Genomic DNA, 27,039 nt, shown 5'->3' on the forward strand with positions numbered 1-27,039 from the left:
GCTGTGTGAGAATTCATGGCATCCCGTTGTGCAGTTACTTCATGTGTGTAAATTCAATGTGTTACATTTTATTTATTTTTATTTTTTTACATGACACTCTAGCGCTAGAAATAATACAGACTACACATTTATGTAGGTTCAACATCCTCCGAGGCTTGCAGCGTTGGGCCTCTGGGTGTTGAGTTTCAGGGCTGTAACTTTCAATCATTTTTTACCCGATGAAAACGATGCTGAACCCCTGAAGGAGTAAACAGTGTGCATTCCTACAAGCCAATGTGAAGTCAGGGGAGGTTGTGATGGTGTGCAGAAAGGATTTGGGTCGGCAGTGAAGTGAACTCTGGGGGTTGGTGGCGGAGGGTTGGGTTGGCGGGTGGGGGGGGGCTAGACGATCGGTCCGGGGGGTTTCTAGATATCCACAAACCTCACAACATCATAAATCCACATCTGGCTCTCTACAGGAGCTGGGATTTATGCCTCTCTAGCTTTAACTATGTGTATGTGAGGAACACTGTGGTATATACAATGCTAAATATTATGTCTCTCCTGAAATATTTGCTGCGATTTGAAAGAGTTGTTTAATTAATACAATTAATCAGATTAATTGATGATGATTTACAATGTACAATCTGGTTCCCTGAAAGGATGGGACAGATGTTTCATGTGTTCTTCTCTCCACAGGATTTTTTTTTTGTGTTGTTATTTTTAAACAGGCATGTACAGGGACAGCTCTGGTCCTTTACATGTAAACAGAAAAAGAATGCTTCCGTGTGTTGTTAGGTATTTATTTTGCATGATAGACACCATGCAAGCCAAAGCAGTGTGATGCTAATGCTAGGTATCTCTCTGCCTTCTCTTCCCTCCCCCTGCTAACTCCTCAGCAGCCGTTCAGAGGAAACCAGGTGAGTTCTGTTTCTCAGATGAGACTCACATACGGAAGGAGGAGAGGGTTCAATAGTTACAGGACACATTTTCAGACAGCACGCACAGTACGGTGTACAGCAAGATAATAAAGTAAATACGAACGTAAGAAATATTACACTGTCCACTTGCATCACAGAAATTGCAAAAATAAACTGGTCTATCAATAGGCCTATAGAAATCAACGTGATTAACATTTTTGCAGCGTAGTCGTGCCTGATGCTTCTACCACATTTTGATCTAAACTTGAAGCTTTTCCATGCCCTACGGAAAGCTTTGTTTTCAGTGTTGATAGCCATGCTTTGCCTTTATAGCGAAGCATGCCTGACCACAATGCAGCAGTATTGGTGTGTTCTTATACTCTCTGTCTCCATCTCGCCTTCTTCTTCTCCCTCAAGGCTTAGCACATCTGAAGGCATCTGAGTCAGGTACGATCTCTTCTTTTCTCTCTCCTCGCCTGCTTTGGGGTCAGATTGAGTGTGTGTGTTTCTCTGTGCACTGCCCCTTCGCAGCCACGTCTCCTCTACCTGTCAGTGTGTGTCAGTGTGCTCTGTTGTCATCGTAGTGTTGCAGGGGAGGATGGAGCTGCACGGCATGTCCTGATCATACTGTGCCCCCTCCCGTGCCTCCTGTGCCCCCTCCCATGCCCCTTCCCCAGGTTTCTCTGTATTACATAATGGTGTGTTGGCTCACTGCTGTGTCTAACAGTCTAACATGCAGTGGCAACATCTGCTCTTCCTACTCTAGCCTGACCTCAGCAGATAATGACTGTGTGTGTGTGCGTGTGTGCGTGTGTGCGTGTGTGCGTGTGTGCGTGTGTGTGTGTGTGTGTGTGTGTGTGAGAGAGAGAGAGAGAGAGAGAAAGTGTGTGCACGTGTATGTGAATGCTTCCTCCATATGTGTGTTTGCGTGTGTGTGTATTGCAGTTCAGGGGAAGATGCTACTCTGCCTGGACTCTGGCCTAACAACACAGTCCCACACTACAATATTCTCCCGTCATCCCCACATCCCTGTCAGCCTCACACATGTATGAGCTGGCAAGCAGTTAGTGGCACATGACATATACCGGCTCCTAGTCCACTCTGGTGCTATGTGAGAAGACATGGAGGAGGATGATCCTAGCATGATGCAGCTGATGCAGTTTATACAGGGTCACTGTGACTTGGCCCTGAACATGAGAACACTTCGGGGGACGCTATGTGGCATGCAGAGAGAGATTTGTGTGTGTGTGTGTGTGTGTGTGTGTGTGTATCTTTCATTTGAATGCATCTACCACTCTGGGCTATGATCTGTTTGCATGCATGTTACTCAATGCTTGGCAGGGGGTGTAAAGGTTGGTAGTTCTTACTCCCTTACTTACTGCCTTATAGATGAATAACACTAGTTCAAGCCTCCTTTTTTTCTCCTTTCTTTCCTGCCCTCCTCTCAACCCGGGACGCCACTCTCCCGATCTTCCTCTATGGATCCCTTCTTCTGCGTATCTATAGGTAGAAACAAAGGTACAGAGCTCTTTTCCTTATTAACTCTTCTGTTCTCTACTGTTCTCTGCTGTTCTCTACTGTTCCCTTCTGTTCTCTACTGTTCCCTTCTGTTCTCTACTGTTCTATGCTGTTCTCTACTGTTCTCTGCTGTTCTCTACTGTTATCTGCTGTTCTCTACTGTTCCCTTCTGTTCTCTACTGTTCTATGCTGTTCTCTACTGTTCTCTACTGTTCTTTGCTGTTCTCTACTGTTCCCTTCTGTTCTCTACTGTTCTATGCTGTTCTCTACTGTTCTCTACTGTTCTTTGCTGTTCTCTACTGTTCCCTTCTGTTCTATACTGTTCTCTGCTGTTCTCTACTGTTCTCTACTGTTCTCTGCTGTTCTCTACTGTTCCCTTCTGTTCTCTACTGTTCCCTTCTGTTCTCTACTGTTCTATGCTGTTCTCTACTGTTCTCTGCTGTTCTCTACTGTTCTCTGCTGTTCTCTACTGTTCCCTTCTGTTCTCTACTGTTCTATGCTGTTCTCTACTGTTCTCTACTGTTCTCTGCTGTTCTCTACTGTTCCCTTCTGTTCTCTACTGTTCCCTTCTGTTCTCTACTGTTCTATGCTGTTCTCTACTGTTCTCTGCTGTTCTCTACTGTTCTCTGCTGTTCTCTACTGTTCCCTTCTGTTCTCTACTGTTCTATGCTGTTCTCTACTGTTCTCTACTGTTCTTTGCTGTTCTCTACTGTTCCCTTCTGTTCTATACTGTTCTCTGCTGTTCTCTACTGTTCCCTTCTGTACTCTACTGTTCTCTGCTGTTCTCTACTGTTCCCTTCTGTTCTCTGCTGTACTTTACTGTTCCCTTCTGTACTCTACTGTTCTCTTACTGTTCTCTACTGTACTCTGCTGTTCTCTACTGTTCCCTTCAGTACTCTACTGTTCTCTGCTGTTCTCTACTGTTCCCTTCTGTACTCTACTGTTCTCTGCTGTTCTCTACTGTTCTCTACTGTACTCTACTGTACTCTACTGTTCTCTACTGTTCCCTTCTGTATTCTACTGTATTTTACTATACTCTACTGTTCCCTTCTGTTCTCTACTGTACTCTACTGTATTCTAATATACTCTACTGTTCCCTTCTGTTCTCTACTGTTCACTATTGTACTCTACTGTTCCCTTCTGTAGTCTACTGTATTCTGCTGTATTCTACTGTTCTCTGGTGTTCTCTAATCTACTGTAATCTACTGTTCCCTGCTGTTCTCTACTGTATTATACTGTACTCTACTGTTATCTTCTGTACTTTACTGTATTCTACTGTACTCTACTGTTTCCTTCTGTACTTTACTGTATTATAATCTTCTCTAATCTACTGTACCCTACTGTTCTCTACTGTACTCTACTGTACTCTACTGTTCTCTACTGTACTATATTGTTCTCTTCTGTACTCTGCTGTTCTCTACTGTACTCTCCTGTTCTCTACTGTACTCTCCTGTTCTCTACTGCTCTCTACTGTACTCTACTGTTCTCTACTGTTCTCTTCTGTACTCTACTGTTCTCTACTGTACTCTCCTGTTCTCTACTGTACTCTCCTGTTCTCTACTGTACTCTACTGCTCTCTACTGTACTCTACTGTTCTCTACTGTTCTCTTCTGTACTCTGCTGTTCTCTACTGTACTCTCCTGTTCTCTACTGTACTCTACTGTTCTTTACTCTACTCTCCTGTTCTCTACTGTACTCTACTGTATGCCCGGGGAGCTGTCTGATTCCTACAGCTTGTTAATGGTGTTGTAGAAGGCTGCCGGAAACGCAGTTGACTACTGTATGGCGTGTGAGTGAGGGGGGTGCATGTTATTGTACAGTACTGTACCACTGAGGTGTATGTTTTCATCTGATCTGTTTCACTTCACTGTGTCCTTCAGCTCAACAGTAGTTGATTGGAATACTGGACCTGACATTTGGCTTCATAATACTGACGTCAGAGTGAAGGATTATTGGCATAGTAAAAAGTCATGGTTTGGTTTCTAGCCCACATTAATATTGTAAGTCATGGTTTCTGTGCATAGTGATTTGTAAGATTTGTTTCATAATTGATACAAAACCATGTGTTACAGTGTGTATGCCTCCGGACAAATTTCGGGTTAAATTAAATGATAAATTATACATTTCAACTTATTCCTGATCGGACGGAAACCCTGTATGGTTTTATTAATATACAGGTTGACTGAATTCATATACAGGTTGACTGAATTCATATACAGGTTGACTGAATTCATATACAGGTTGACTGAATTCATATACAGGTTGACTGAATTAATATACAGGTTGACTGAATGAATGTACACATTGAATACCCATCTGTTCTGCTGTGATGAGGGAATCTGCTTTTAGCCAAGTACATTATATCAATGTATGCTGTATTCGGCCATAGACAGCTGCTTCCCCAGCTCACCTTATTTCCAAATGGGAGAGTTTGTTCACATAGTGGTGACTGCACTTACAAGGCTAAGTAAGGATTGGGGGGATGAGGGGGATGGGGAGGTGTGGAGGAGAGGTGTGGGGGTGGCTATCTAGAATGACATGGAGAGGGATAGGACCATACGACAACGATGGTGACATAGAAGAGAATCGGAGGAACTTGTCAGGGAATGCTGAGGATGGTTCTATTCATTTCAAATTCTCACCCAGGGTTATTGTACTTCCTTCTGGAATGTCTCCAAAGGAAATGTGAGATTCTTGACTTCATTCACCTAACTATACGTGTGCACTTGGCAGAGTGTAGAGAGGCTAAAGAGAGATGTGTGACCTGTTGCCACAAGAAAAGGGCAACCAGTGAAGAACAAACACCATTGTAAATAAAAACCCATATTTATGTTTATTGCTTTTCCCTTTTGTACTTTAACTACTTGCACATCGTTACAACACTGTGTTGAGAGAGAAAGAGAGAGAGAGAGAGAGGATGAGAGAGGGAGAGAGAGAGAGAGAGAGAGAGAGAGGATGAGAGAGGGAGAAAGCGAGAGAGAGAGACAGACAGACAGACAGACAGACAGACAGACAGGCAGGCAGGCAGGCAGGCAGGCAGGCAGGCAGGCAGGCAGGCAGGCAGGCAGACAGACAGACAGACAGACAGACAGACAGACAGACAGACAGACAGACAGACAGACAGACAGACAGACAGACAGACAGACAGACAGACAGACAGACAGACAGACAGACAGTGAGAGTGATTTGTTGGAGGGACGGTATAACGCCCAGGGACAGTCAGTCAGCTATCTTTGTGCGTCAGCCAGTTTGTCGAGGCCAGCCATCTCTAATGTGAATATGGAGCAGAAGGAGCACCTTGTCTTGTTATTCACAGTCACATCTGGGCTAGCACAAATACAGGACAGTTAGTCCAGCCTAATGGCAGCTTGACAACCAGAGCTCTGCTCCAGATAGCATCAAGAATATGTGGTCCACTGGGGTCACCAATGTGAAAATGTAGGCTATGCTCTCACTATAGTCAATTGCTTTGGAAGAAAGTGTCAGCTATATTAGCTTGTTTATATTAGCAACATGCTAGCACCCTGGGGCAAGTCAAACATAGTTGTGCTCCAGTTAGCAACATGCTAACCCAAGATAGATCACAGCCTGTCGTTTCCAATGGGAACAAATTAGTCATAGTGGTCAGAACAAGCAAGGAGGTTGGCAGAGCCAAGCACCAGCTAGCGAGATCCTATTGGCACATTCTACTAAGCATTTGCATATTTTCGTTAGGGAACGCCTACTCTGTAAAGTGTGTGTACTGTATGTAACAACTCAATTTGCCTTTGCTCTCCTTCTAAACAATGCCATTTGTTTAAATTTTGGCAAAAGTTACATTCTACAAAACTTAGTCCACTCTACTTGTAAAATATTGTCGTTTTGGGAACAGAACAGAAAACCGTATTCAGATCAAATGTTTAATTGATGAGGAAATTGGCAGAATGTCGTCCAAAATCCTTCTGGTTCCATCTTCTCCCACTGCCAGCCGCTGGGCTTCCTCTCACCACCATACTTGGTAGTGAGTGGAAACGCCAAGCAGATGCTTCACATTTATACATCTGGTGAAATATCTGTCTCATTGTTCTATCTGTGGCCTGATGGTGATGGCAGTCAACCAGTGGCTGTGCCCCACTTAGCAACATGCTCCAGTTAGCTAGCTGCGGGGCTACTGTTAGTTAGCATGTGCCCACTGCCCCAGCCAGCATCTTGGCATATGCTGCTATAGCACTGGCTAAAGGTCAAATGACACTCTGGTTCATGACAGTCCATGCATGGACTGGCCCATTATTTGCTCAGTGACTTGTGATAGTATTATAATCCACATTACAGTATCTTCACTAGGAAAGAGTCTGATTGTACATACAGATTTCTATTGACTTTAGAAAGCTCAGTGTCCACCAGAGAATCCAGCGTAAGCCTTTTTTTTCAGACTTTTTCTTGCCCCCAGGGGAAAACTGTGGTTGTGTGATTTCAGCAGGCAGCCCTCTGGCTGAGGTCCTATCCAGACTGTTTTAAAGACAGAGGAGGAGTAGACTGAGGACTCCCTGGAGAGAAGGGCAGTGGGATAAGACCCTGAGAAGAGGGAGGGAGGGAGGGAGGGAGCTCTTGTCTAATCTCTCTCCATATGGGGGATAAGTCCTGGAAGTTCTTCTGGGGTCCTGGAGTCACACTCTAATTATCCTGCTGCTGCTGCCTCCCCTGCTGCTGCTGCCTTCCCTGCTGCTGCTGTCTCCCCTGCTGCTGCTGCCTCCCCTGCTGCTGCTGCCTCCCCTGCTACTGCCTCCCCTGCTGCTGCCTCCCCTGCTGCCTGTTGATGCAAAGTCCGGCACCGCAAAGTTCACATAGCTTTACTCTTTCTTTCTTTCTCTTGCTCTCCCTCTTTCACCTCCCATGTATGTGTTCATGTGTACACCTGTCCTTCCCCCCTCACCCATTCTATCTCTCTGTTCCCTGTTTATTCTCTGCTTATACGTGGTTGTGGATCTACCTCCCCTATTTCTATCTCTCTGTTCCCTGTTTATTCTCTGCTTACACGTGGTTGTGTATCTACCTCCCCTATTTCTATCTCTCTGTTCCCTGTTTATTCTCTGCTTATATGTGGTTGTGTATCTACCTCCCCTATTTCTATCTCTCTGTTCCCTGTTTATTCTCTGCTTATATGTGGTTGTGTATCTACCTCCCCTATTTCTATCTCTCTGTTCCCTGTTTATTCTCTGCTTATATGTGGTTGTGTATCTACCTCCCCTATTTCTCTCTCGCTCTGAATTCTCCCGTCAGAGCATGATTATTAAGGGGTCAACTACTGCTGTGTCTGCTCATCTGTTCCTCTCATCCCAACCCTCTCTCATCTCTGTCCCAGTGGGAGTTAGGAAGGGGGTTAGGGTTCAGTCTCCATAGCCTACTCTCAGCGAGCAGTCGGTCTGATGGTGTCTGTCTGATGCTGTTAGCCTCTCATGCTAGCTCCCAGCTACAGTAACACTAGGATGAAAATATGCCTTTCCCTTACTTTTCCCATGTGCTGTTTTTCCTCTCCTATCCTCTCCTCTTTCCCCTCATTTCCTCCCCTCCTCCTCTCATCTCCTACCTCCATACTCTCATCTCCTCCCCTACCCTCCTCTCTGCTCCCCCACTTCTCCCTCCGTACTCTCTTCTCTTCTCCTCCCCTACCCTCCTCTCCTCCTCACCTCTCCTCCTCTCCTCCCTCCATACCCTTGGCTCCTCCCCTCCCCTCCTCTCCTCCTCACCTCTACTGCTCTCCTCCCTCCATAGTCTTGTCTCCTCCCCTCCCCTCCTCCCCTACCCTCTCCTCCTCTCCTCCTCTCCTCCTCTCCTCCCTCCATACTCTTGGCTCCTCCCCTACCCTCCTCTCCTCCTCTCCTCCCTCCATACTCTTGGCTCCTCCCTTACCCTCCTCTCCTCCTCACCTCTCCTGCTCTCCTCCCTCCATAGTCTTGTCTCCTACCCTCCCCTCCTCCCCTACCCTCTCCTCCTCTCCTCTCCTCCTCTCCTCCCTCCATACTCTTGGCTCCTCCCCTACCCTCCTCTCCTCCTCTCCTCCCTCCATAGTCTTGTCTCCTCCCCTCCCCTCCTCCCCTATCCTCTCCTCCTCTCCTTTCCCCCTCTTCTCCCTCCATACTCTCTTCTCTTCTCCTCCCCTTCCCTCCTCTCCTCCTCTCCTCCCTCCATACTCTTGGCTCCTCCCCTACCCTCCTCTCCTCCTCTCCTCTCCTCCTCCCCTACCCTCTCCTCCTCACCTCTCCTCCTCTTCTCCCTCCATACTCTCGTCTCACTCCTGACCTCTGTGATCAACCGAACAAAACCGATTCCCTCCTTTTCATGGATCATGAGTGCGTCAGCGGTTACGCAATCCAGGGAGTAATGGAAGGAGAATGAGGAAAGAGAGAGCTAAAGAGAGAGGGGGATGGGGAGCAGAGGAAAGGGATAGGGGGAGAGGGGGAGAAGGAGAGACAGACCGGGAGAGAGGAGAGGAAGGGAAAGAGCTAATGAGGAGGAGGAGTGAATATGTGTCTGTCACATTTGGCCGATGTTGTTTGCCTTGGTACAGCATCACAGCAGGATTACTGCTGCTGGTTAAGCCCGTGTCAAAACAAAACCCTTTTAATCTGTTAACACAAAATGGCTGCCTCTTTATTGGCTTACCGTATCAGTTTAAAAATGACGCATACTGTATAGCATACAGCTGTAAGATGTGTAATAATGCATTAAAGACACATACAACACAGTCAGCAAAGAAAGGTTGTTAAGTAACAACTGCTTGTGTAAGAGCTGGTGTATGGGTGCTGATTGAGGAGTGCACATTGACTAAGTGCATAATTCAATAAATTGCAGTGCAGATCACAACTACCAATTCATTTTCTTGGTCCGGATATCTGAATGCTCTCTTTGGTGCAAAGATTCACAAGAGTCACAAGGCATTTCACATATCAGGATGTATTATTGAAAAAAATCTACAGTATGTAAAACCAAGGAAATAACATTATACCCATGAGTATCAAAATGGAGATTGGAAGATTCTGGAAAGGGATTGTGAGAATGGAAGCTCCGGCAGTTGGTTGTAGGTGTGCATTGTGTGATTTTCTTTCTGACATGTGTTGATGTGATGCGTGCAGTCAGGCAGAGATGTTCACACCGTGGAGACAGAGAGAGGGTAAACACACATGGCATGCTATGCCAGCAGAGTGGCAGCAGAGTGGCATAGTGCAAAGAATGACATCCTCTACTATTCACTGTGCTGTGTCTCTGTCTGTCTGTCTGTCTGTCTGTCTGTCTGTCTGTCTGTCTGTCTGTCTGTCTGTGTCTCTGTCTCTGTCTCTGTCTCTGTGTCTCTCTCGCACTCTCTCTCTCGCTCTCTCTCTCGCTTGTCCTCTCTCTTTCTCCCTCTCTCGTCCTCTCTCCCATTTCTCTCCATCTGTCGGTCTGACCTGTTAGTGTGTCCCTCGCTGATGACATCATAACCTTTGACCCCTCCCTGCTGGGGAGTTTGATACAACACAGCAGACTGTGTCATCTGTCAAAATGTCTGACAAACTGCTTTTTTCAAATCCTTTGAAGTCTATGTGTTGATCCTTGTTTCGCCATGTTTTAACAGTGCTCACATAAAACATACCTTTTTACACATTCAGGCAGAGTTTCATAAAAAGGATGATCACTTGTTGTGAACATACTGTATGATAGATAGCAAGTACAAACATAAATATTGAAAGTATTGATGCAGTAGCTCGTGAATGTGATTTTGGCAAACATACTGTAAGCCTATTCATGCAGAATATTTTAACATTCTGTCATATATTCTAAAACATAAAACTCCAATTAAGAATTTCCAACATGAAGAATGGTCCAATCCACTAACTCTGCAACCCCATCTTAGATGAGTAAATGGACTGTTCCACATAGCATGCAAATGCCCTTGCACTAGCTGAGCAATTATGCAGATGATATGCAAATGGGGCCACCCGATTGTGGTTGTGCTCAGGGTGCGTCGAGTGAGCACCGCACTCAGGGAAGATAATCAACCACTGATCATTGTTAGCAATAAAGAGGGTGTGCAGCCGTCTGTGCAGAGAAGCTGCTCTGCTCACTGGCTGAGAAAAGAACTGAACATTGGTGTGTGTGTGTGTGTGTGTGTGTGTGTGTGTGTGTGTGTGTGTGTGTGTGTGTGTGTGTGTGTGTGTGTGTGTGTGTGTCTTTTGGTGTGTCTGGTTGTGTGTGTGTGTGTGTGTGTGTCAGTGTATATCTCGGTGTGTCTCAGTGAGTGAGAGCTTCTCCTTTGTAGTCATTCTTAAAGAAGGGACTGTTGATTACGAGGTGTTTCAGATCCCAACATTACCAGCATCACAGTAGTCTATGTCTGATTGCAGAGGCAGGTACTATGGGTTTCAGTTCTTTAGTCAGTTTCGTCATAGTGCTTCTCCAGTGATGTAGCTATAAAATATGTGCTATAGGACATTAACATGGCTGACGGAGAGGAGAGGAGAGGAGAGGAGAGGAGAAAAGAAGAGAATATGTGAAGAGAAGAGAGGAGAGGAGAGGGCCATGTTGCTCAGTTGGTAGACCATGGCACTTGCAACACCAGGGTTATTGGTTCAATTCTCACGGGGGACCAGTACAAAAAAATTAAGAAACTGTATGCACTCACTCAGTGGTGGTTCTAGCTTGTGTGGCTCACTGGGTGAGCCCCCCCCCCCCCCCCCCAAATAAAGACCAACTGTAATTTTTATTCAGACATTTGGAACAACACAAATAAATAATCATAACTTTTAAAACTATATAAATATAAACATAAATACAAAATAGGACTAAATAAATGAGCGACAGAAAAACGATCACGCAAATGTTACCCGTCCAATTTTGTTTTGTGCGGCTGCCCCGTGTCGCCCCCGGCTAGATGGATTGTCACCGATACCGAAATCCGCCACTGCACTCTGTAATGTAAGTCTGTATGTCTGTCGCATGGATAAGAGCTTCTGCAGGAGTTGCCAAACTTTTTGCTTTGTGACCCACCAATTGAGGTGTCTCGAGTCGCAACCCACCGTAAGGGTTGAGAGGTCAAAAAACACACACAGACCATAGAATAAGTCAACCATATTATCTTAGCAGCTGAGAGAAAATGCCTTTTAAAATAGCCTTTTTTAATCACATTTCCTGCAATTTGACACATTTTGACACGGCTAATGCTCTGCTCTTATGCTCAAACGTTATAACAAAAGCAATGGAGAGGTTGTCTAGCTTTTACTTGTTGATTATACATTCTCAAAGATTATAGGCTATTATTTTAAAAGATATACAGCACCAGTCAAAAGTTTGGACACATACTTATTCCAGGGTTTTTCTTTATTTAAAAAAAAACTATTTTCTACATTGTAGAATAATAGTGAAGACATCAAAACTAGAAGAAATAACACAATCTTGAATCATGTTGTAAGGGTTTTCCTCCTCTTCGTCTGAAGCGTGGTAAGTGTCCATATCGTTTTTAATAACAAAAACACTGAACACTATGAAATACAAAACAACAAACGTGACATGCCAAAACCGAAACAGTACCGTGTGGTGAAAAACACAGACACGGAAACAATCACCCACAAACACACAGTGAAACCCAGGCTACCTAAGTATGATTCTCAATCAGAGACAACTAACGACACCTGCCTCTGATTGAGAACCATACTAGGCCGAAACATAGAAATCCCAAAATCATAGAAAAACAAACATAGACTGCCCACCCCAACTCACGCCCTGACCATACTAAATAAATACAAAACAAAGGAAATAAAGGTCAGAACGTGACACATGTAGTAACCAAAAAATGTATAAACAAATCCAAATGTATTTTATATTTGAGGTTCTTCTGTAGCCACCCTTTGCCTTGATGACAGCATTGCACACTCTTGGTATTCTCTCAACCAGCTTCACCTGGTTGAGAGAATGTGTTATTTCATATTTTTGATGAAAAACTCTTGAATGTGTCCAAACTTTTGACTGGTAGTGTGTGTCCATTATCTTACAACATACTTTCTATTTGGGATTAGTTGTTTATTAAGTTAACACTGAAAGTGTTTTTCAATCCTCTGAATGTATTTCACATTTGTATTTATTTGTGTTTTTACAATGCAGAAAACATGTCACCCCGCGAGCCACCTGGACCCCTGGAGTGACCCACAAGTGGGTCCAACCCACAGTTTGGGAACCACTGTGCTAATGATTACAATGTCAAAATGTAGGAGAGTAGAGAACTGGTGTGGTCTTTACATAACAGCTACATGTTGAAGACATACTTCACCTACTCTTGTCCTCCAGTGATCCCTCTCTCTCACTCTCTCTCCCACTCTCCCTCTCTCTCTCTCTCTCTCTCTCTCTCTCTCTCTCTCTCTCTCACAGTCTCTCACTCACTCTCTCTCCCACTCTCACTCTATCCCTTTCTCCCTCTCACAGTCTCTCTCTCTCACTCTCTATCCTACTCTCACTCTCTCCCTCTCTCTCTCTCTCTCTCTCTCTCTCTCACAGTCTCTCTCTCTCACTCTCTCCCACTCTCCCTCTCTCTCTCTCTCTCTCTCTCTCTCTCTCACACAGTCTCTCTCTCACAGTCTCTCTCTCTCACTCTCTCCCACTCTCTCTCTCTCTCTCTCTCTTACACAGTCTCTCTCTCTCTCACAGTCTCTCTATCACAGTCTCTCTCTCTCACTCTCTCCCACTCTCCCTCTCTCTCTCTCACAGTCTCTCTCTCTCCCTCTCTCTCTCTCACGGTCTCTCCCTCTCTCTCTCTCACGGTCTCTCTCTCTCCCTCTCTCTCTCTCACAGTCTCTCTCTCTCCCTCTTTCTCTCTCACAGTCTCTCTCTCTCCCTCTCTCTCTCTCTCCCTCTCTCTCTCTCACAGTCTCTCTCTCCCTCTCTCTCTCTCACAGTGTCTCTCTCTCTCTCTCTCCCTCTCTCTCTCTCACTGTCTCTCTCTCTCCTTCTCTCTCTCTCTCCCTCTCTCTCTCTCAGTCTCTCTCTCTCCCTCTCTCTCTCTCCCTCTCTCTCTCACAGTCTCTCTCTCTCTCTATCTCCCTCTCTCTCTCTCACAGTCTCTCTCTCTCTCTCTCCCTCTCTCTCTCACAGTCTCTCTTTCTCTCGCTCTCTCTCTCTCTCTCACAGTCTCTCTCTCTCTCTCTCATAGTCTCTCTCTCTCTCTCTCTCACAGTCTCTCTCTCTCTCTCTCTCTCAGTTCAATTCAATTCATTTTGCTTTATTGGCATGACGTAACAACGTACATATTGCCAAAGCTTACTTTTAACATAATTCAAATAATAATAATCACTAGCGTCAACGGGACAACAGAAACATCAGTAATCAAGGGGCAAAATAACCATCAATTGAGCAATAACAATGGCATAGAGGACAAGTGCAGGTTGGTTGGTCTGTCGGACACCGTCCCTCATCTTATGGCAGGCAGCCATAACCCACAGCTCTCTGCGTCCTCCGCCAACAGGACGGGTGGCCTATTGTCATCAGAGAGGTCTTTGAAACCTTGAGTAAGGGGAAATGACACTCTCTAATTGTTTTACATTTTATATATTGGCTTAATTCTGCCCTGCACGCATTGTTTGTAGTTTCCTCTGGACATGCAGTATTTCAATGGGGTGTTTGTCCCATTGGGTGAAATCTTGTTTTGCAAGTGGACCCCACATTTTGATAGGTATTTCAATTTGTTTTTTTAACAGCGTAGAATGCCTTGCGTGCTTTTTCTCTCAGTTCATTGACTGCCTCATTAAGGTGTCCAGTTGAGCTTATTTAAAATAACAGCCAATAGACAATGGCGTCGGAGGGGATGGCTGCCGTTCTACGGGTTCCTAACCAACGGTGCTATTTTGTGTGTTTTTTTTGCATTGTTTGTAACTTATTTTGAACATAATGTTGCTGCTACCGTTTCTTATGATCAAAAAAAGCTTCTGGATATCAGAACAGCGATTACTCACCTCAAACTGGACAAAGATTATTTACTTTAATGAGTCGGACAGAAGGATATACTGTTCTCTGAGACCAGGCCCAAATTCCATCATTCGCGTGAAGGAAGTACGGAAAAACAGGGAGCGGAGATCGGGGTGCCTTGTTAGAATTTCTTGGCGAGTGGGTAACCACCTCTACCATCCGTTACATTGGTCAATGAACAATCCCTGGAAAATAAACTGGATGATCTCAGTTCGAGACTATCTTACCAGCAGGACATTAAAAATGGTAATATCTTATGTTTCCCCCGTATCGTGGCCAAACGACAGCACTGAAAATATACATTTGGCTCTGTTTTCCGTGCATCGGCAGGACAGAACAGCTACTTCTGGAAAGACGAGGGGTGGGGTGTGTGTCTATTTGTCAATAACAGCTGGTGCGCGATGTCTAATATTAAGGAGGTTTCAAGATATTGCTCACCTGAGGTAGAGTACCTTATGATAAGCTGTAGACCACACTATCTACCAAGAGTTGTAATCTATACTATTTACCACCACAAATCGATGCTGGCACTAAGACTGCACTCAACCAACTCTATAAGTCCATAAGCAAACAAGAAAATGCTCATCCAGAAGCGGTGCTCCTAGTGGCCGGGGACTTTAATGCAGGAAAACTTAAAACCTCATTTCTCCTAGCATGTCACATGTGCAACCAGAGGAGAAAAAAAACTCTACACCCCCTTTACTGCACATACAGAGATGCATACAAAGCTCTCCCTCCCTCTCCATTTATATATATATATATATATATATGTTGTAACAATGTACAAATGGTTAAAGTACACAAGGGAAAATAAATAAGCATAAATATGAGTTGTGTTTACAATGGTGTTTGTTCTTCACTGGTTGCCCTTTTCTTGTGGCAACAGGTCACACATCTTGCTGCTGTGATGGCACAATGTGGAATTTCACCCAGTAGATATGGGAGTTTATCAAAATTGGATTTGTTTTCGAATTCTTTGTGGATCTGTGTAATCTGAGGGAAATATGTCTCTCTAATATGGTCATACATTGGGCAGGAGGTTAGGAAGTGCAGCTCAGTTTCCACCTCATTTTGTGGGCAGTGTGCACATAGCCTGTCTTCTCTTGAGAGCCATCTCTGCCTACGGCGGCCTTTCTCAATAGCAAGGCTATGCTCACTAAGTCTGTACATAGTCAAAGTTTTCCTTAAGTTTGGGTCAGCCACAGTGGTCAGGTATTCTGCCACTGTGTACTCTCTGTTTAGGGCCAAATAGCATTCTAGTTTGCTCAGTTTTTTTGTTAATTCTTTCCAATGTGTCAAGTAATTATCTTTTTGTTTTCTCGTGATTTGGTTGGGTCTAATTGTGCTGCTGTCATGGGGCTCTGTGGGGTGTGTTTGTGTTTGTGAACAGAGCCCCAGGACCAGCTTGCTTAGGGGACTCTTCTCCAGGTTCATCTCTCTGTAGGTGATGGCTTTGTTATGGAAGGTTTGGGAATCGCTTCCTTTTAGTTGGTTGTAAAATTTAACAGCTCTTTTCTGGATTTTGGTAATTAGTGGGTTTTCGGTCTAATTCTACTCTGCATGCATTATTTGGTGTTCTACGTTCTATTTGGAGGATATTTTTGCAGAATTCTCAATTTGGTGTTTGTCCCATTTTGTGAAGTCTTGGTTGGTGAGCGGACCCCAGACCTCACAACCGTAAAGGGCAATGGGCTCTATGACTGATTCAAGTATTTTTAGCCAGATCCTAATTGGTATGTTGAAAGTTATGTTCCTTTTGATGGCATAGAATGCCCTTCTTGCCTTGTCTCTCAGATCGTTCACAGCTTTGTGGAAGTTACCTGTGGCGCTGATGTTTAGGCTTAGGAATGTATAGTTTTTTTGTGTGCTCTAGGGCAACAGTGTCTAGATGGAATTTGTATTTGTGGTCCTGGCGACTGGACCTTTTTTGGAACACCATTATTTTGGTCTTACTGAGATTTACTGTCAGGGCCCAGGTCTGACAGAATCTGTGCAGAAGATCTAGGTGCTGCTGTAGGCCTTCCTTGGTTGACATTTTACTTCAGATTTTAGTAGGGTGCTGCAGACTTTTCTAGTGCCCGCGCCAATTCGTTGATATATATGTTGATATATATACAGTGGGGCAAAAAAGTATTTAGTCAGCCACCAATTGTGCAAGTTCTCCCACTTAAAAAGATGAGGCCTGTACTTTTCATCATAGGTACACTTCAACTATGACAGACAAAATGAGAAAAAAAATCCAGAAAATCACATTGTAGGATTTTTTATGAATTTATTTGCAAATTATGGTGGAAAATAAGTATTTGGTCACCTACAAACAAGCAAGATTTCTGGCTCTCACAGACCTGTAACTTCTTCTTTAAGAGGCTCCTCTGTCCTCCACTCGTTACCTGTATTAATTTTATGTATATATATCTCTCTCTCTCTTTCTCTCTCTCTTCTCTCTCTCTCTTCTCTCTTCTCTCTCTCTCTCTACTCTCTTTCTCTCTCTCTCTCTCTCTCTATTCTCTCTTCTCTCTCTCTACTCTCTTTCTCGCTCTTCTCTCTCTCCCTCTCTCTCTCTCTCTCTCTCTCTCTCTCTCTCTCTCTCTCTCTCTCTTCTCTCTCTCAGCATACTTGAGGTCCTCTCTCTCCCTCTCTCTACTCTCTTTCTCTGACGTCACATCATCACCACCACTTTGTCTCTTTACCTCCAGTTTACCCCCAGAGCTCCAATGACCCTCAGGGGAACTATGTCTGCTGCCTCCCAGGTGCACAAAGCACTTTTCTGGATAAGTGTCTGTGCCAAGCCCCAGTGTCAGCTGTCATCAACTCCGGTTATTCCTAGAGAAGTAGGAACTTGTGTGAAAGTGTGGGCTGTTAAGTCACTCTTTTTATTTGAAGTTAGGTTTGAACATTTTGAAAAATGTAAAGAAGTTAAATTAGAGAGGGATGGAATGTCTTCAGGCAGAGCTTTTCTCCTCCCCACCCCACCCCCCTCTCCTTCTCCCTTCTCCTCTGTCCTCCACCCTTCACTAGGGTTGCACAAACTTTCCGTGGGAATATATGGGAATTAACAGGAATATATGGGAATTAACGGGAATATATGGGAATTAACAGGAATAATATTAATATTAGTACCATTTAAATGTAGATGTTTTTTGCATTGGATATATTTACCATATCATATGAGACAGAAACATAAAACTTTTCCCTAAGTAGACATAATTGCAAATGATTAAATACTTCCAATAGAAATTTAAAAAACAATTTAGTTAACGAATTGAACTTTAATTAAGTGAGTTGATTCTTCACATGGGATGATTTCACTGAACAGCAAAATAAAGGGAATATTGAATTATCCCCAATGATCCATCGCATCTCCCAAAAACATTTTCAACATACATCTGTTAAATGTAGGTCTAGAAACTAAAGCTTTGGTTGTCTTCCTCTCAGGCTTCCATGTCTTCTCCCTGGACCTCCTCAATGTCCACCCATTGAACATCAGACTCTGATGCCTCATCTTCACTGTCACTTTCCAACCTTGTTGAGGATGGCTCGTTGTCAGGCTCAAAAAGCCTCAAATTTGCCCAGATGGCCACCCATTTTTCAACCATTGTATTGGTCAGCCTGTTGCTTGCTTTGGTGTGTGTATTCCCAAACAAGAACCAGTTGCGCTCTTAGGCGGCTAATTTCATGGGATTTGGAGGATGATGGAGGAAACAGGGGAAAGAGCTTCAGATCCACAAAGTCCCTTCTACCAGGTGGCTGATGAGATATGTTGGGACGACTGCCATATTGCATCTCCATCGCAAAGCCCTTGCTTGGAAGTGTACTTTGCCAGACTTCCAAGAACCTTGATCCAGGATCCATCATCCAGGCCAAGGTGACGAGACAAGGTAGTGATGACAACATAGGCCTTGTTGATATCTGAACCAGACAGGATGCTCTTGCCAGCATACTTGAGGTCCAACATGTACTGTATGCTGCGCTATGTATGGGCTTCAGACAGAAGTCTGCAAGCTTTTTGATGTATTTCAGAACTACAGTTTCCTCTGCTTGGAGCAACAGTGAAGAGGGCAGGGCAGTACGGATTCCTTCTCTTACATCTGCAAGCAGAGTCTGAACATCAGACAGGATGGCATTGTCTCCCTCAATCCATGCAATGGCTACTGCTATAGGTTTCAGGAGTTTCAGGCTGCCTACCACTCTCTCCCAAAATAAACCATCCAGGAGGATCCTCTTGGTGGTGTTGTCCATATCGGCAGACTGTGATATGGCCATTTCTTGGAGAGACTCCTTCCCCTCCAGGAGACTGTCAAACATGATGACAACACCATCCCAACGGGTGTTGCTGTGCAGCTTCAATGTGGTGCTCTTATTCTTCTCACTTCGCTTGGTGAGGTAGATTGCAGCTATAACTTGATGACCCTTCACATACCTAACCATTTCCTTGGCTCTCTTGTAGAGTGTATTCATTGTTTTCAGTGCCATGATGTGTGATGTGAGGGTAGGACTCCTCCACTTCAGACCAAGCAGCCTTCATGTTGGCAGCATTGTTTGTCACCAGTGCAAATAACTTCTGTGGTCCAAGGTCATTGATGACTGCCTTCAGCTCATCTGCAAAGTAGAGACCGGTGTGTCTGTTTTCCCTTGTGTCTGTGCTCTTGTAGAATACTGGTTGAGGGTTGGAGATGTAGTTAATTATTCCTTGCCCACGAACATTCAACCACCCATCATAGATGATTGCAATACAGTCTGCTTTCTCTATGATTTGCTTGACCTTCACTTGAACTCTGTTGAACTCTGTATCCAGAAAAGGAGTAGATAAAGCATGTCTGGTTGGAGTGGTGTATGCTGGGCGAAGAATATTCAGAAATCTCTTTCAATACACATTCAATACACATTGCCTGTGAGCATCAGAGGTGAACCAGTTGCATACACACCTTGAGCAAGACATTCGTCAGCATTTCTGACTACGTTCCTCCATTGAGTCAAAAAAACTTCAGATTCCAGGAGGACCATGAGCTGTTGCTATCGATAAGTTGTCATCATTTTCACCTCAAATAGAGGTAGGGAGACTTTTGCCAGAGGTTGCTTGTTGTGAGCGCCGAGGGAACTTAATGCACTTGGCCAGATGATTTTGCATCTTTTTTGCATTCTTCACATATGATTTGGCATGGTATTTGCAAATGTACACAGCTTTTCCTTCTACATTTGTAACGGCTGTCGTCGGGTGAAGAAGGAGACCAAGGTGCAGCGTGGTAAGTGTTCATGATAAATGTATTACTCAAAACACTCGATCAAAATAACAAAGAGTGAAAACCGAAACAGTCCTGTCAGGTGCAAACGAAAGAGGACAACTTATATATGATCCCCAATCAGAGACAACAATAGACAGCTGCCTCTGATTGGGAACCACACCAACCTAGAAATAAAGAAACTAGAATGCCCACCCTAGTCACGCCCTGGCCATAGAGAGGCTTTTATTCTCTATCTTGGTTAGGCCAGGGTGTGACTAGGGTGGGCATTCTAGTTTCTTTATTTCTAGGTTGGTGTGGTTCCCAATCAATTAGCTTCAATGAAATGTCTCCACACATCAGATAGTGCCTGTGTTTCCTGTAAATATTAGAAAAAAATGATGTAAAAAAACCCAAATACAATTCCAGGTACAGATAAATAGTTAAGCAGTTAGATTAAACGTCTCATTTGTAAGATAAATATTATAAAATGAAACATGTATGGAAACAGGTGAATTAACACTCCTCAGTTAGTAGGCTCAAGCTAGTTAAAACCCACATGGTAGTGAAAACTAGCAGAAATTGTAAACAACTAAAACAAATGATTTAAACACACTTTGCTATAGGCTGCTATTTACAAATTAACAAATAATCATGTATGTCGTATAAAATATATTCACCCCACCCAGTATTGTAATCAAAACTTACCAGAAAGCATGTAGTCCTTGGTTCAGGCAGTGTGGTAGTGTGGGCTCAATAGCATCTCATTAGTGTGCCACAAGACCTAGAATTGCCTTATGTGGATCCCACAAAAAAGGTTCACTATTATAAGTTAACTTTTTTGATGAATTTAAGCAAAATTCCCGGCTTTAACTTCCCATGGAAAATGTTCCGAAAATGTCCAGAAATTTCACGTAAAGTTTCCGACCCTTTGCAACCCTACCCTTCACCCCAGCTTATTCCCAGTGAACAGATTCTAACCTTGTCTCTCATCTTCCTCTGCTGTTCATTTGTGTGTTGCTGAGCGTGGTAATTGATTCATCTCGCAGGGATACACCTGGCAGATCCACACACACACACACACACACACACACACACACACACACACACACACACACACACACACACACACACACACACACACACACACACACACACACACACACACACACACACACCAAACCATTAACCCCAGTTGCCACTACGCCTGGCTTCCCCTGGGGAGTAACGCCCGTTTGATAACTACAGCATTTGATTATCTCTCTCTCTAGTAGCATCATCAGTGTATCACCGGGGGCAACAGATTGTATTGATCCCCAGTGAATCTCCTGCTTCATTCTGAGACTGACAGATATGCATGAAGCAGTAATTAGTGAGTTAATTGGTTGATCAGCGGGGTGAAAATATGCAGAGCCTATCAAATTCACTATTGCTGGAGGGTTGGAGTTGAGTGGTTGAGTGGTTAAACTACGTGTGTGCGTTGGAGGTGAGGGAGTGTGCAGGTGAGACGCGCGCACACACACACACACACACACACACACACACACTGACTGGGCTGACTGTGAAGAGACTAAGTGAAGGTGACACGCTGGGGGAGTACTTGTATCACTGTCTGTTATGGCTGTCTCACTTATACTGCAGTGTGTGTGTGTGTGTGTGTGTGTGTGTGTGTCTGTGTGTGTGTGTGTGTCTTCTATCTCTTTTCTATTTTCCCTGTGCATTCTGTGTATGTTGGTATGCTTTTGTGTGTGTACATTATAAAGTGTGTTTGGGCTTTCACAGATCAGCAGAGGGGTGATGGAACAGTCAATGTCATTATCTAGCCTTCATGCATAATTCCTGCTCTTTGTCATTTTCACGGGCTGGCTGCATAAACCATAGAGCCGGCATCAGATTGTACTGAACCCCCTAGCCCATAGTGCTCCGGTCAAAAGTAGTGTACTATGTAGGGAATAGGGTGCCATTTGGGACACAGCCCTGCTTTATAGGAATCATTAGCTATCCCTGGAGAGAGGGAGGAAAAAAGGGAAAGATGGTTGGAATGAGAGAGGGGGGTAATGGGAGAAAGCGAGAGGGATGGAGATATAGTGGAGGGAAGGAGAAAGAAAGAAGAGAGAGAGAGAGCGAGAGAGGGAGAGAGAGAGAGAGAGGGAGAGAGAGAGACTGAACAATTTCCAGATTGGGTTTGCTGAAAGTACATTCAAATATCCATTTTCATCTTCCAAAATGGTGCATTTCTGATTACCTTTCTATTGACGTACTGCAACGGATGCTGAAGCAGACTAGTCCATTTTTAGAAATCTGATAATATAATAGGAGAAACCTGATGATCCTAATCAATCTAAATGTACCATCATACAGCATAATGGGGAAGTTAATGACCAATTACATTACATGTGGCCACATTGGTTTTTGTTACCAGACATACCAGCCTGGGAACAAGACTCCACTCTCCTTGATATATATTCTGTGGCCCAAATGGCACCCTATTCCCAATATAGTGCACTACTTTTGACCCATAGGGAATAGGGTGCAATGTGGCACACAGACAGATAGTCTCAACCAGTGGAGGCTGCTGAGGGGAGAACGACTCATAATAATGGCCGGAATGGAGCGAATGGAATGGCATCAAACACCTGGAAACCATGGAAACCACGTGTTTGATGTATTTGACACCATTCTACTCACTACGCTCCAGCCATTACCGCAAGCTTGTCCTCCCCAATTAAGGTGCCACCAACCTCCTCTGGTTTCAGCTGTATTACATGTTATATCAGGTAGAACTCTCTCCATTGGCTACCATCAGTCTTCTATATAGAGCAGTGATACTGTATTTGACAGCAACATTACGCAGAACCTTCTACATGACAAACTGCTGTACATACTACTCTATTGAGAGAAATCCTACTGTATATCAGGTGTTGACTCAGAGTCCAAAAGGGGCTGGCATTTCAAAGACCTCCACTAGTGTGATCCTGTGTTTGCTTACGCGTTGCATTTTAACGCGCCTGACCTCCGTTTAACAACATTGACAGTTGACCAGCAGCGGCTTCAGGTGATGAGAAGTGTCCTCTTCCTCCTATTCTGTTTCTGTCTCAGGAGTAATTTACGTTGTGAACCATGTCAGACAACGGGGGTTTGGGATGGGAATGAACACCATGCATTGTGGTTAATACCGGAAGCTCAGAGCAGACACAGTGGAGTTCTCTGATGGAACTCTGGAGTTTTGTTTGTTTGTGTCGTTCATTCATTGTTTCATGATTATACTACATTTGTATAAAGTTTACTTCATCGTGGCTCTGCATTTATAATAAAAATTGGCTGTGTTTGCGATGTTGGGATGAATGGCATGTGGAACAACATGGAAATGTTGAAAAGACGAGCGTTTTATTTGCTTATGTCACTGAGCAGATAAATATGTTGTACGTTGTCCATTTCTAGTGCTTGAAGTACTGGCCGAGTGCAAGGTTAAGGAAGGTTGGCTTGCCCTCACAGTGGCACGGACACAGGGACAGAGGGATTTGGCATTGGTCAGGGTGTGTTTTTGTGATATGTACGGTGCATTCGGAAAGTATTCAGACCTTTTGCATTTTTTCCACATTGTTACGTTACAGCCTTATTCTAAAGTTGAAAAAAACTCAATCACTCTACACACAATAACCCACAATGTCGAAGCAAAAACAGTTTTTTTTTCTCGATATGTTACCTAATTTATATTTGAAAATGTAAAAAACGGAAATATCACATTTTCATTAGTATTGAGACCCTTTATTAAAATCAAATCAAACTTTATTTGTCACATGCGCCCGAATACAACAAATGTAGACCTTATCGTGAAATGCTTACGAGCCCTTAAGCAACAGTGCAGTTCAATAAGAGTTAAGAAAATATTTACCAAATAAACTAAAGTAAAAAATTATAAAAAGTAACACAATAACATAACAATAACGAGGCTATATAGTGTGTGGGGGTACAGGTTAGAGGTCATTTGTACATGTACATGTAGGTGGGGGTTGAATCACCTTTGGCAGAGATTACAGCCTCGAGTCTTCTTGGGTATGATGCTACCAGCTTGTCACACCTATATTTGGGGAGTTTCTCCCATTCTTCTCTGGAGATCCTCTCAAGCTCTGTCAGGTTGGATGGGAAGCGTTGCACAGCTATTTTCAGGTCTCTCCAGAAATCAGTCGGGTTCAAGTACGGGCTCTGTCTGGGCCACTCAAGGACATTCAGAGACTTGTCCCGAAGCCACACCTACATTGTCTTGACTGTGTGCTTAGGGTCGTTGTCCTGTTGGAAGGTGAACCTTCGCCCCAGTCTGAGGTCCTGAGCGCTCTGGAGCAGGTTTTCATCAAGGATCTCTCTATACTTTGCTCCGTTAATCTTTCCCTCGATCCTGACTAGTCTCCCAGTCCCTGCCGCTGAAAAACATCACCCACGGCATGATGCTGCCACCACTATGCTTCACCATAGGAACGGTACCAGTTTTCCTCCAGACGTGACACTTGGCATTCAGGCTGAAGACTTCAATATTGGTTTCATCAGACCAGAGAATCTTGAGAATCCTGAGAGTCTTTAAGTGGGCTGTCATGTACCTTTTACTGAGGAGTGGTAGGAATGATGGAGCCCACTGTGTTCTTGTTAACTGCCAATGCTGCATAAATGTTTTGGTACCCTTCCCCAGATCTGTGCCTCGAAACAATCCTGTCTCGGAGCTCTACGGACAATTCCTTCGACCTCGTGGCTTGGTTCTTGCTCTGACATGCACTGTCAACTGTGGGACTTTATATAGACAGGTGTGTGCCTTTCCAAATCATGTCCAATCAATTGAATTTACCACAGGTGGACTCCAATCAAGTTGTAGAAACATCTCAAGGACGATCAATGGAAACAGGATGCACCTGAGCTCAATTTTGAGTCTCATAACGAAAGGTCTGAATTGTTATGTAAATAAGGTATTTCTGTTTTTTATTTTTAATACATTTCCAAAAATATATATTTTTTCACTTTGCCATTATGGGTTATTGTGTGTAGATTGCTGATTATTTGTATGTATTTAATACATTTTAGAATAAGGCTGTAACATAACAAAATGTGGAAAAAGTCAAGGGGTCTGAATACCTTCCGAATGCACTGTATGTGTGTGTCATACAATTACAATGTAGTGGCAGAGTGACTGAGGTAAGAAGACACTGAACAACCAGAGGAACCAGACACCGTCACTAACCCCTTACCCTGTCTGATTGGACCGGAAAAAAATGAAACTCAAAGCTGGTGTCCACTGGTACAACCTGTATAAATGATTGTGTATATGAGGGTCCTCAGTCTTCATTCCTTACAGAAACTGTTAAACGTTCAGTTTTGTGGAGTAAAAATAAATATATTATTTTTCTTATATTGATTTGTGTGTGTGTTGGTGTCAGTGGGCTTGTCTGGGCCAGTGAAAGTCCAGCTAGCTACAATACGTCAGTATGTGTGTGTGCTTCTGTACATGTATGAGTTTCTGTATGTATGCCTGCCTGCCTGTGTGTCTGTCAGTTTGTTTGTCTGGGCCAGACAGTGAAGGTCCAGTTAGCTAGCTGTATGTGATAGAGGACTGACTACCTCATGGTTAAATGATCGGCCCCTGTCTGTTGGCCCTCAGCCCTCAGTATGTTGTTGCTCAGCAACAAAGAAGCACTACAGTAATTGGTGTGGGTTTCATGGGGTTTCACTGGGTTTCCTGACAGAACAGGGCCATGGTGGAGCTAGGGGGCAGAAGAGCCACAGGGGCCACACTAGCCTACTAAACCTGGGGTTGGATGGATGTGGTTAGCAGGGTTAGCAGAGTTAGATGGGTTAGCAGAGTTAGCAGAGTTAGCAGAGTTAGCAGGGTTAGCAGGGTTAGCATGGTTAGCAGAGTTAGCAGGGTTAGCAGAGTTAGCAGGGTTAGCAGGGTTAGTAGTAGCACATATTGTCATCTGTCTACCCAGCACTATTCAGCACAGTAAACTGAAAACACAACAGACAGCCATTACAATTTAGTCCACCAACATTCAAATTCTAGGATGGAAAAATCATTTAAAGTTTAATTGGAATTTCAAATCATTTCCTAAATTGACGGGACAGGCCACCAGTCATTATATCCTCATACCAACCAACAATCACCAATCATTGAGTTAACAGCAGGCGGCAAATTAACCAGGAGTCCTGCTGAGAGAACGAATTGTATTCACTATAATGAAGGTCACGACCTTTAGAGACACTATGTAAAGAGGAAAAATGTGTGTGTTTGTCTGTGTCTGTATCTGTATGTCTGTATCTGCGTGTCTATCTGTGTATCTGTGTGTCTGTATGTGTGTGTCTGTACCTGTGTGTCTGTAGCCGTGTGTTTGTGTCTGTATCTGTTTGGCTGTCTGTGTGTCTGTAACTGTGTGTCTGTGTCTGTCTGTATCTGTGTCTGTATCTGTATCGGTATCTGTGTGTCTGTATCTGTGTGTCTGTGTCTGTGTATGTCTGTGTATGTATCTGTCTGTGCCTGTATCTATGTCTGTATCTGTGTATCTGTGTGTATCTGTGTATCTGTGTATAAGTGTGTCTGTATCTATGTGTCTGTGTATGTATCTGTGTCTGTGTCTGTGTCTGTGTCTGTGTCTGTATCTCTGTGTGTGTGTATGTATCTATGTGTCTGTGTCTGTCTGTGTCTGTGTATGTATCTGTATCTGTGTCTGTGTCTGTGTCTGTGTCTGTGTATGTGTCTGTATCTGTGTGTGTGTATGTATCTATGTGTCTGTGTCTGTCTGTGTCTGTGTATGTATCTGTATCTTTGTCTGTGTCTGTGTCTGTGTCTGTATCTGTATCTATGTCTGTATCTGTGTGTCTGTGTGTGTGTATCTGTGTATATGTGTGTATGTATCTCTGTGTGTGTGTGTGTGTGTATGTATCTGTGTATCTGTGTGTGTGTGTGTATGTATCTGTGTGTGTTTGTATTCATGCTTGCATGTGTATGTTTGTCATGTCATGTTTCCCTCAGTTGACATATGAGTGTGAGTTGACATATGAGCATGAGTTGACATATGAGCGTGAGTTGACATATGAGCGTGAGTTGGCATATGAGTGTGAGTTGACATATGAGCGTGAGTTGTCATATGAGCGTGAGTTGACATATGAGCGTGAGTTGACATATGAGCGTGAGTTGACATATGAGCGTGAGTTGACATATGATCGTGAGTTGACATATGAGCCTGAGTGTGTGTGTGTTTGTGACTTGCTGGTTGTGTGATTTATCAGTCCCATATAGGGAAACGAGGGATTATTCTATTATATTAGATGTGTGGGCTTTACGCAATACGCTGGATCACTGCAAATACTGCCAAAGTTACGCGCTGGTGTGTACACACGCACACACACATACACGTTTTAAACTAGTTTGACTTGCCGATGGCATAACCGTTAGC

The 27,039-nt window shown here is 43.9% G+C and overlaps 1 protein-coding gene across 30 annotated transcripts in view; it reads left to right on the forward strand.

Moving 5' to 3' along the window:
• LOC110529758 (neurexin-3b) overlaps positions 1–27,039 on the forward strand; it is a 465,957-nt gene that overhangs the window by 16,042 nt on the left and 422,876 nt on the right. For 27 of the 30 annotated variants that reach the window (XR_016497721.1, XR_016497720.1, XR_016497723.1 and 24 more), the window contains exons 3-4: positions 879–899; positions 1,317–1,346. Coding sequence is in view for 21 of the 30 variants with exons in the window: in XM_090243127.1 (XP_090099253.1) it covers positions 879–899; positions 1,317–1,346 (51 nt within the window). In the remaining 9 variants the exon portion in view is untranslated. The remainder of the gene's footprint in view (positions 1–878; positions 900–1,316; positions 1,347–27,039) is intronic. The other 3 variants (XM_090243120.1, XM_090243121.1, XM_090243126.1) reach the window with 1 other exon arrangement.

This window comes from Oncorhynchus mykiss, chromosome 8 (genome assembly GCF_057628025.1).
Source record: "Oncorhynchus mykiss isolate SJ-2025 chromosome 8, ASM5762802v1, whole genome shotgun sequence".
NCBI lineage: Eukaryota > Metazoa > Chordata > Actinopteri > Salmoniformes > Salmonidae > Oncorhynchus > Oncorhynchus mykiss.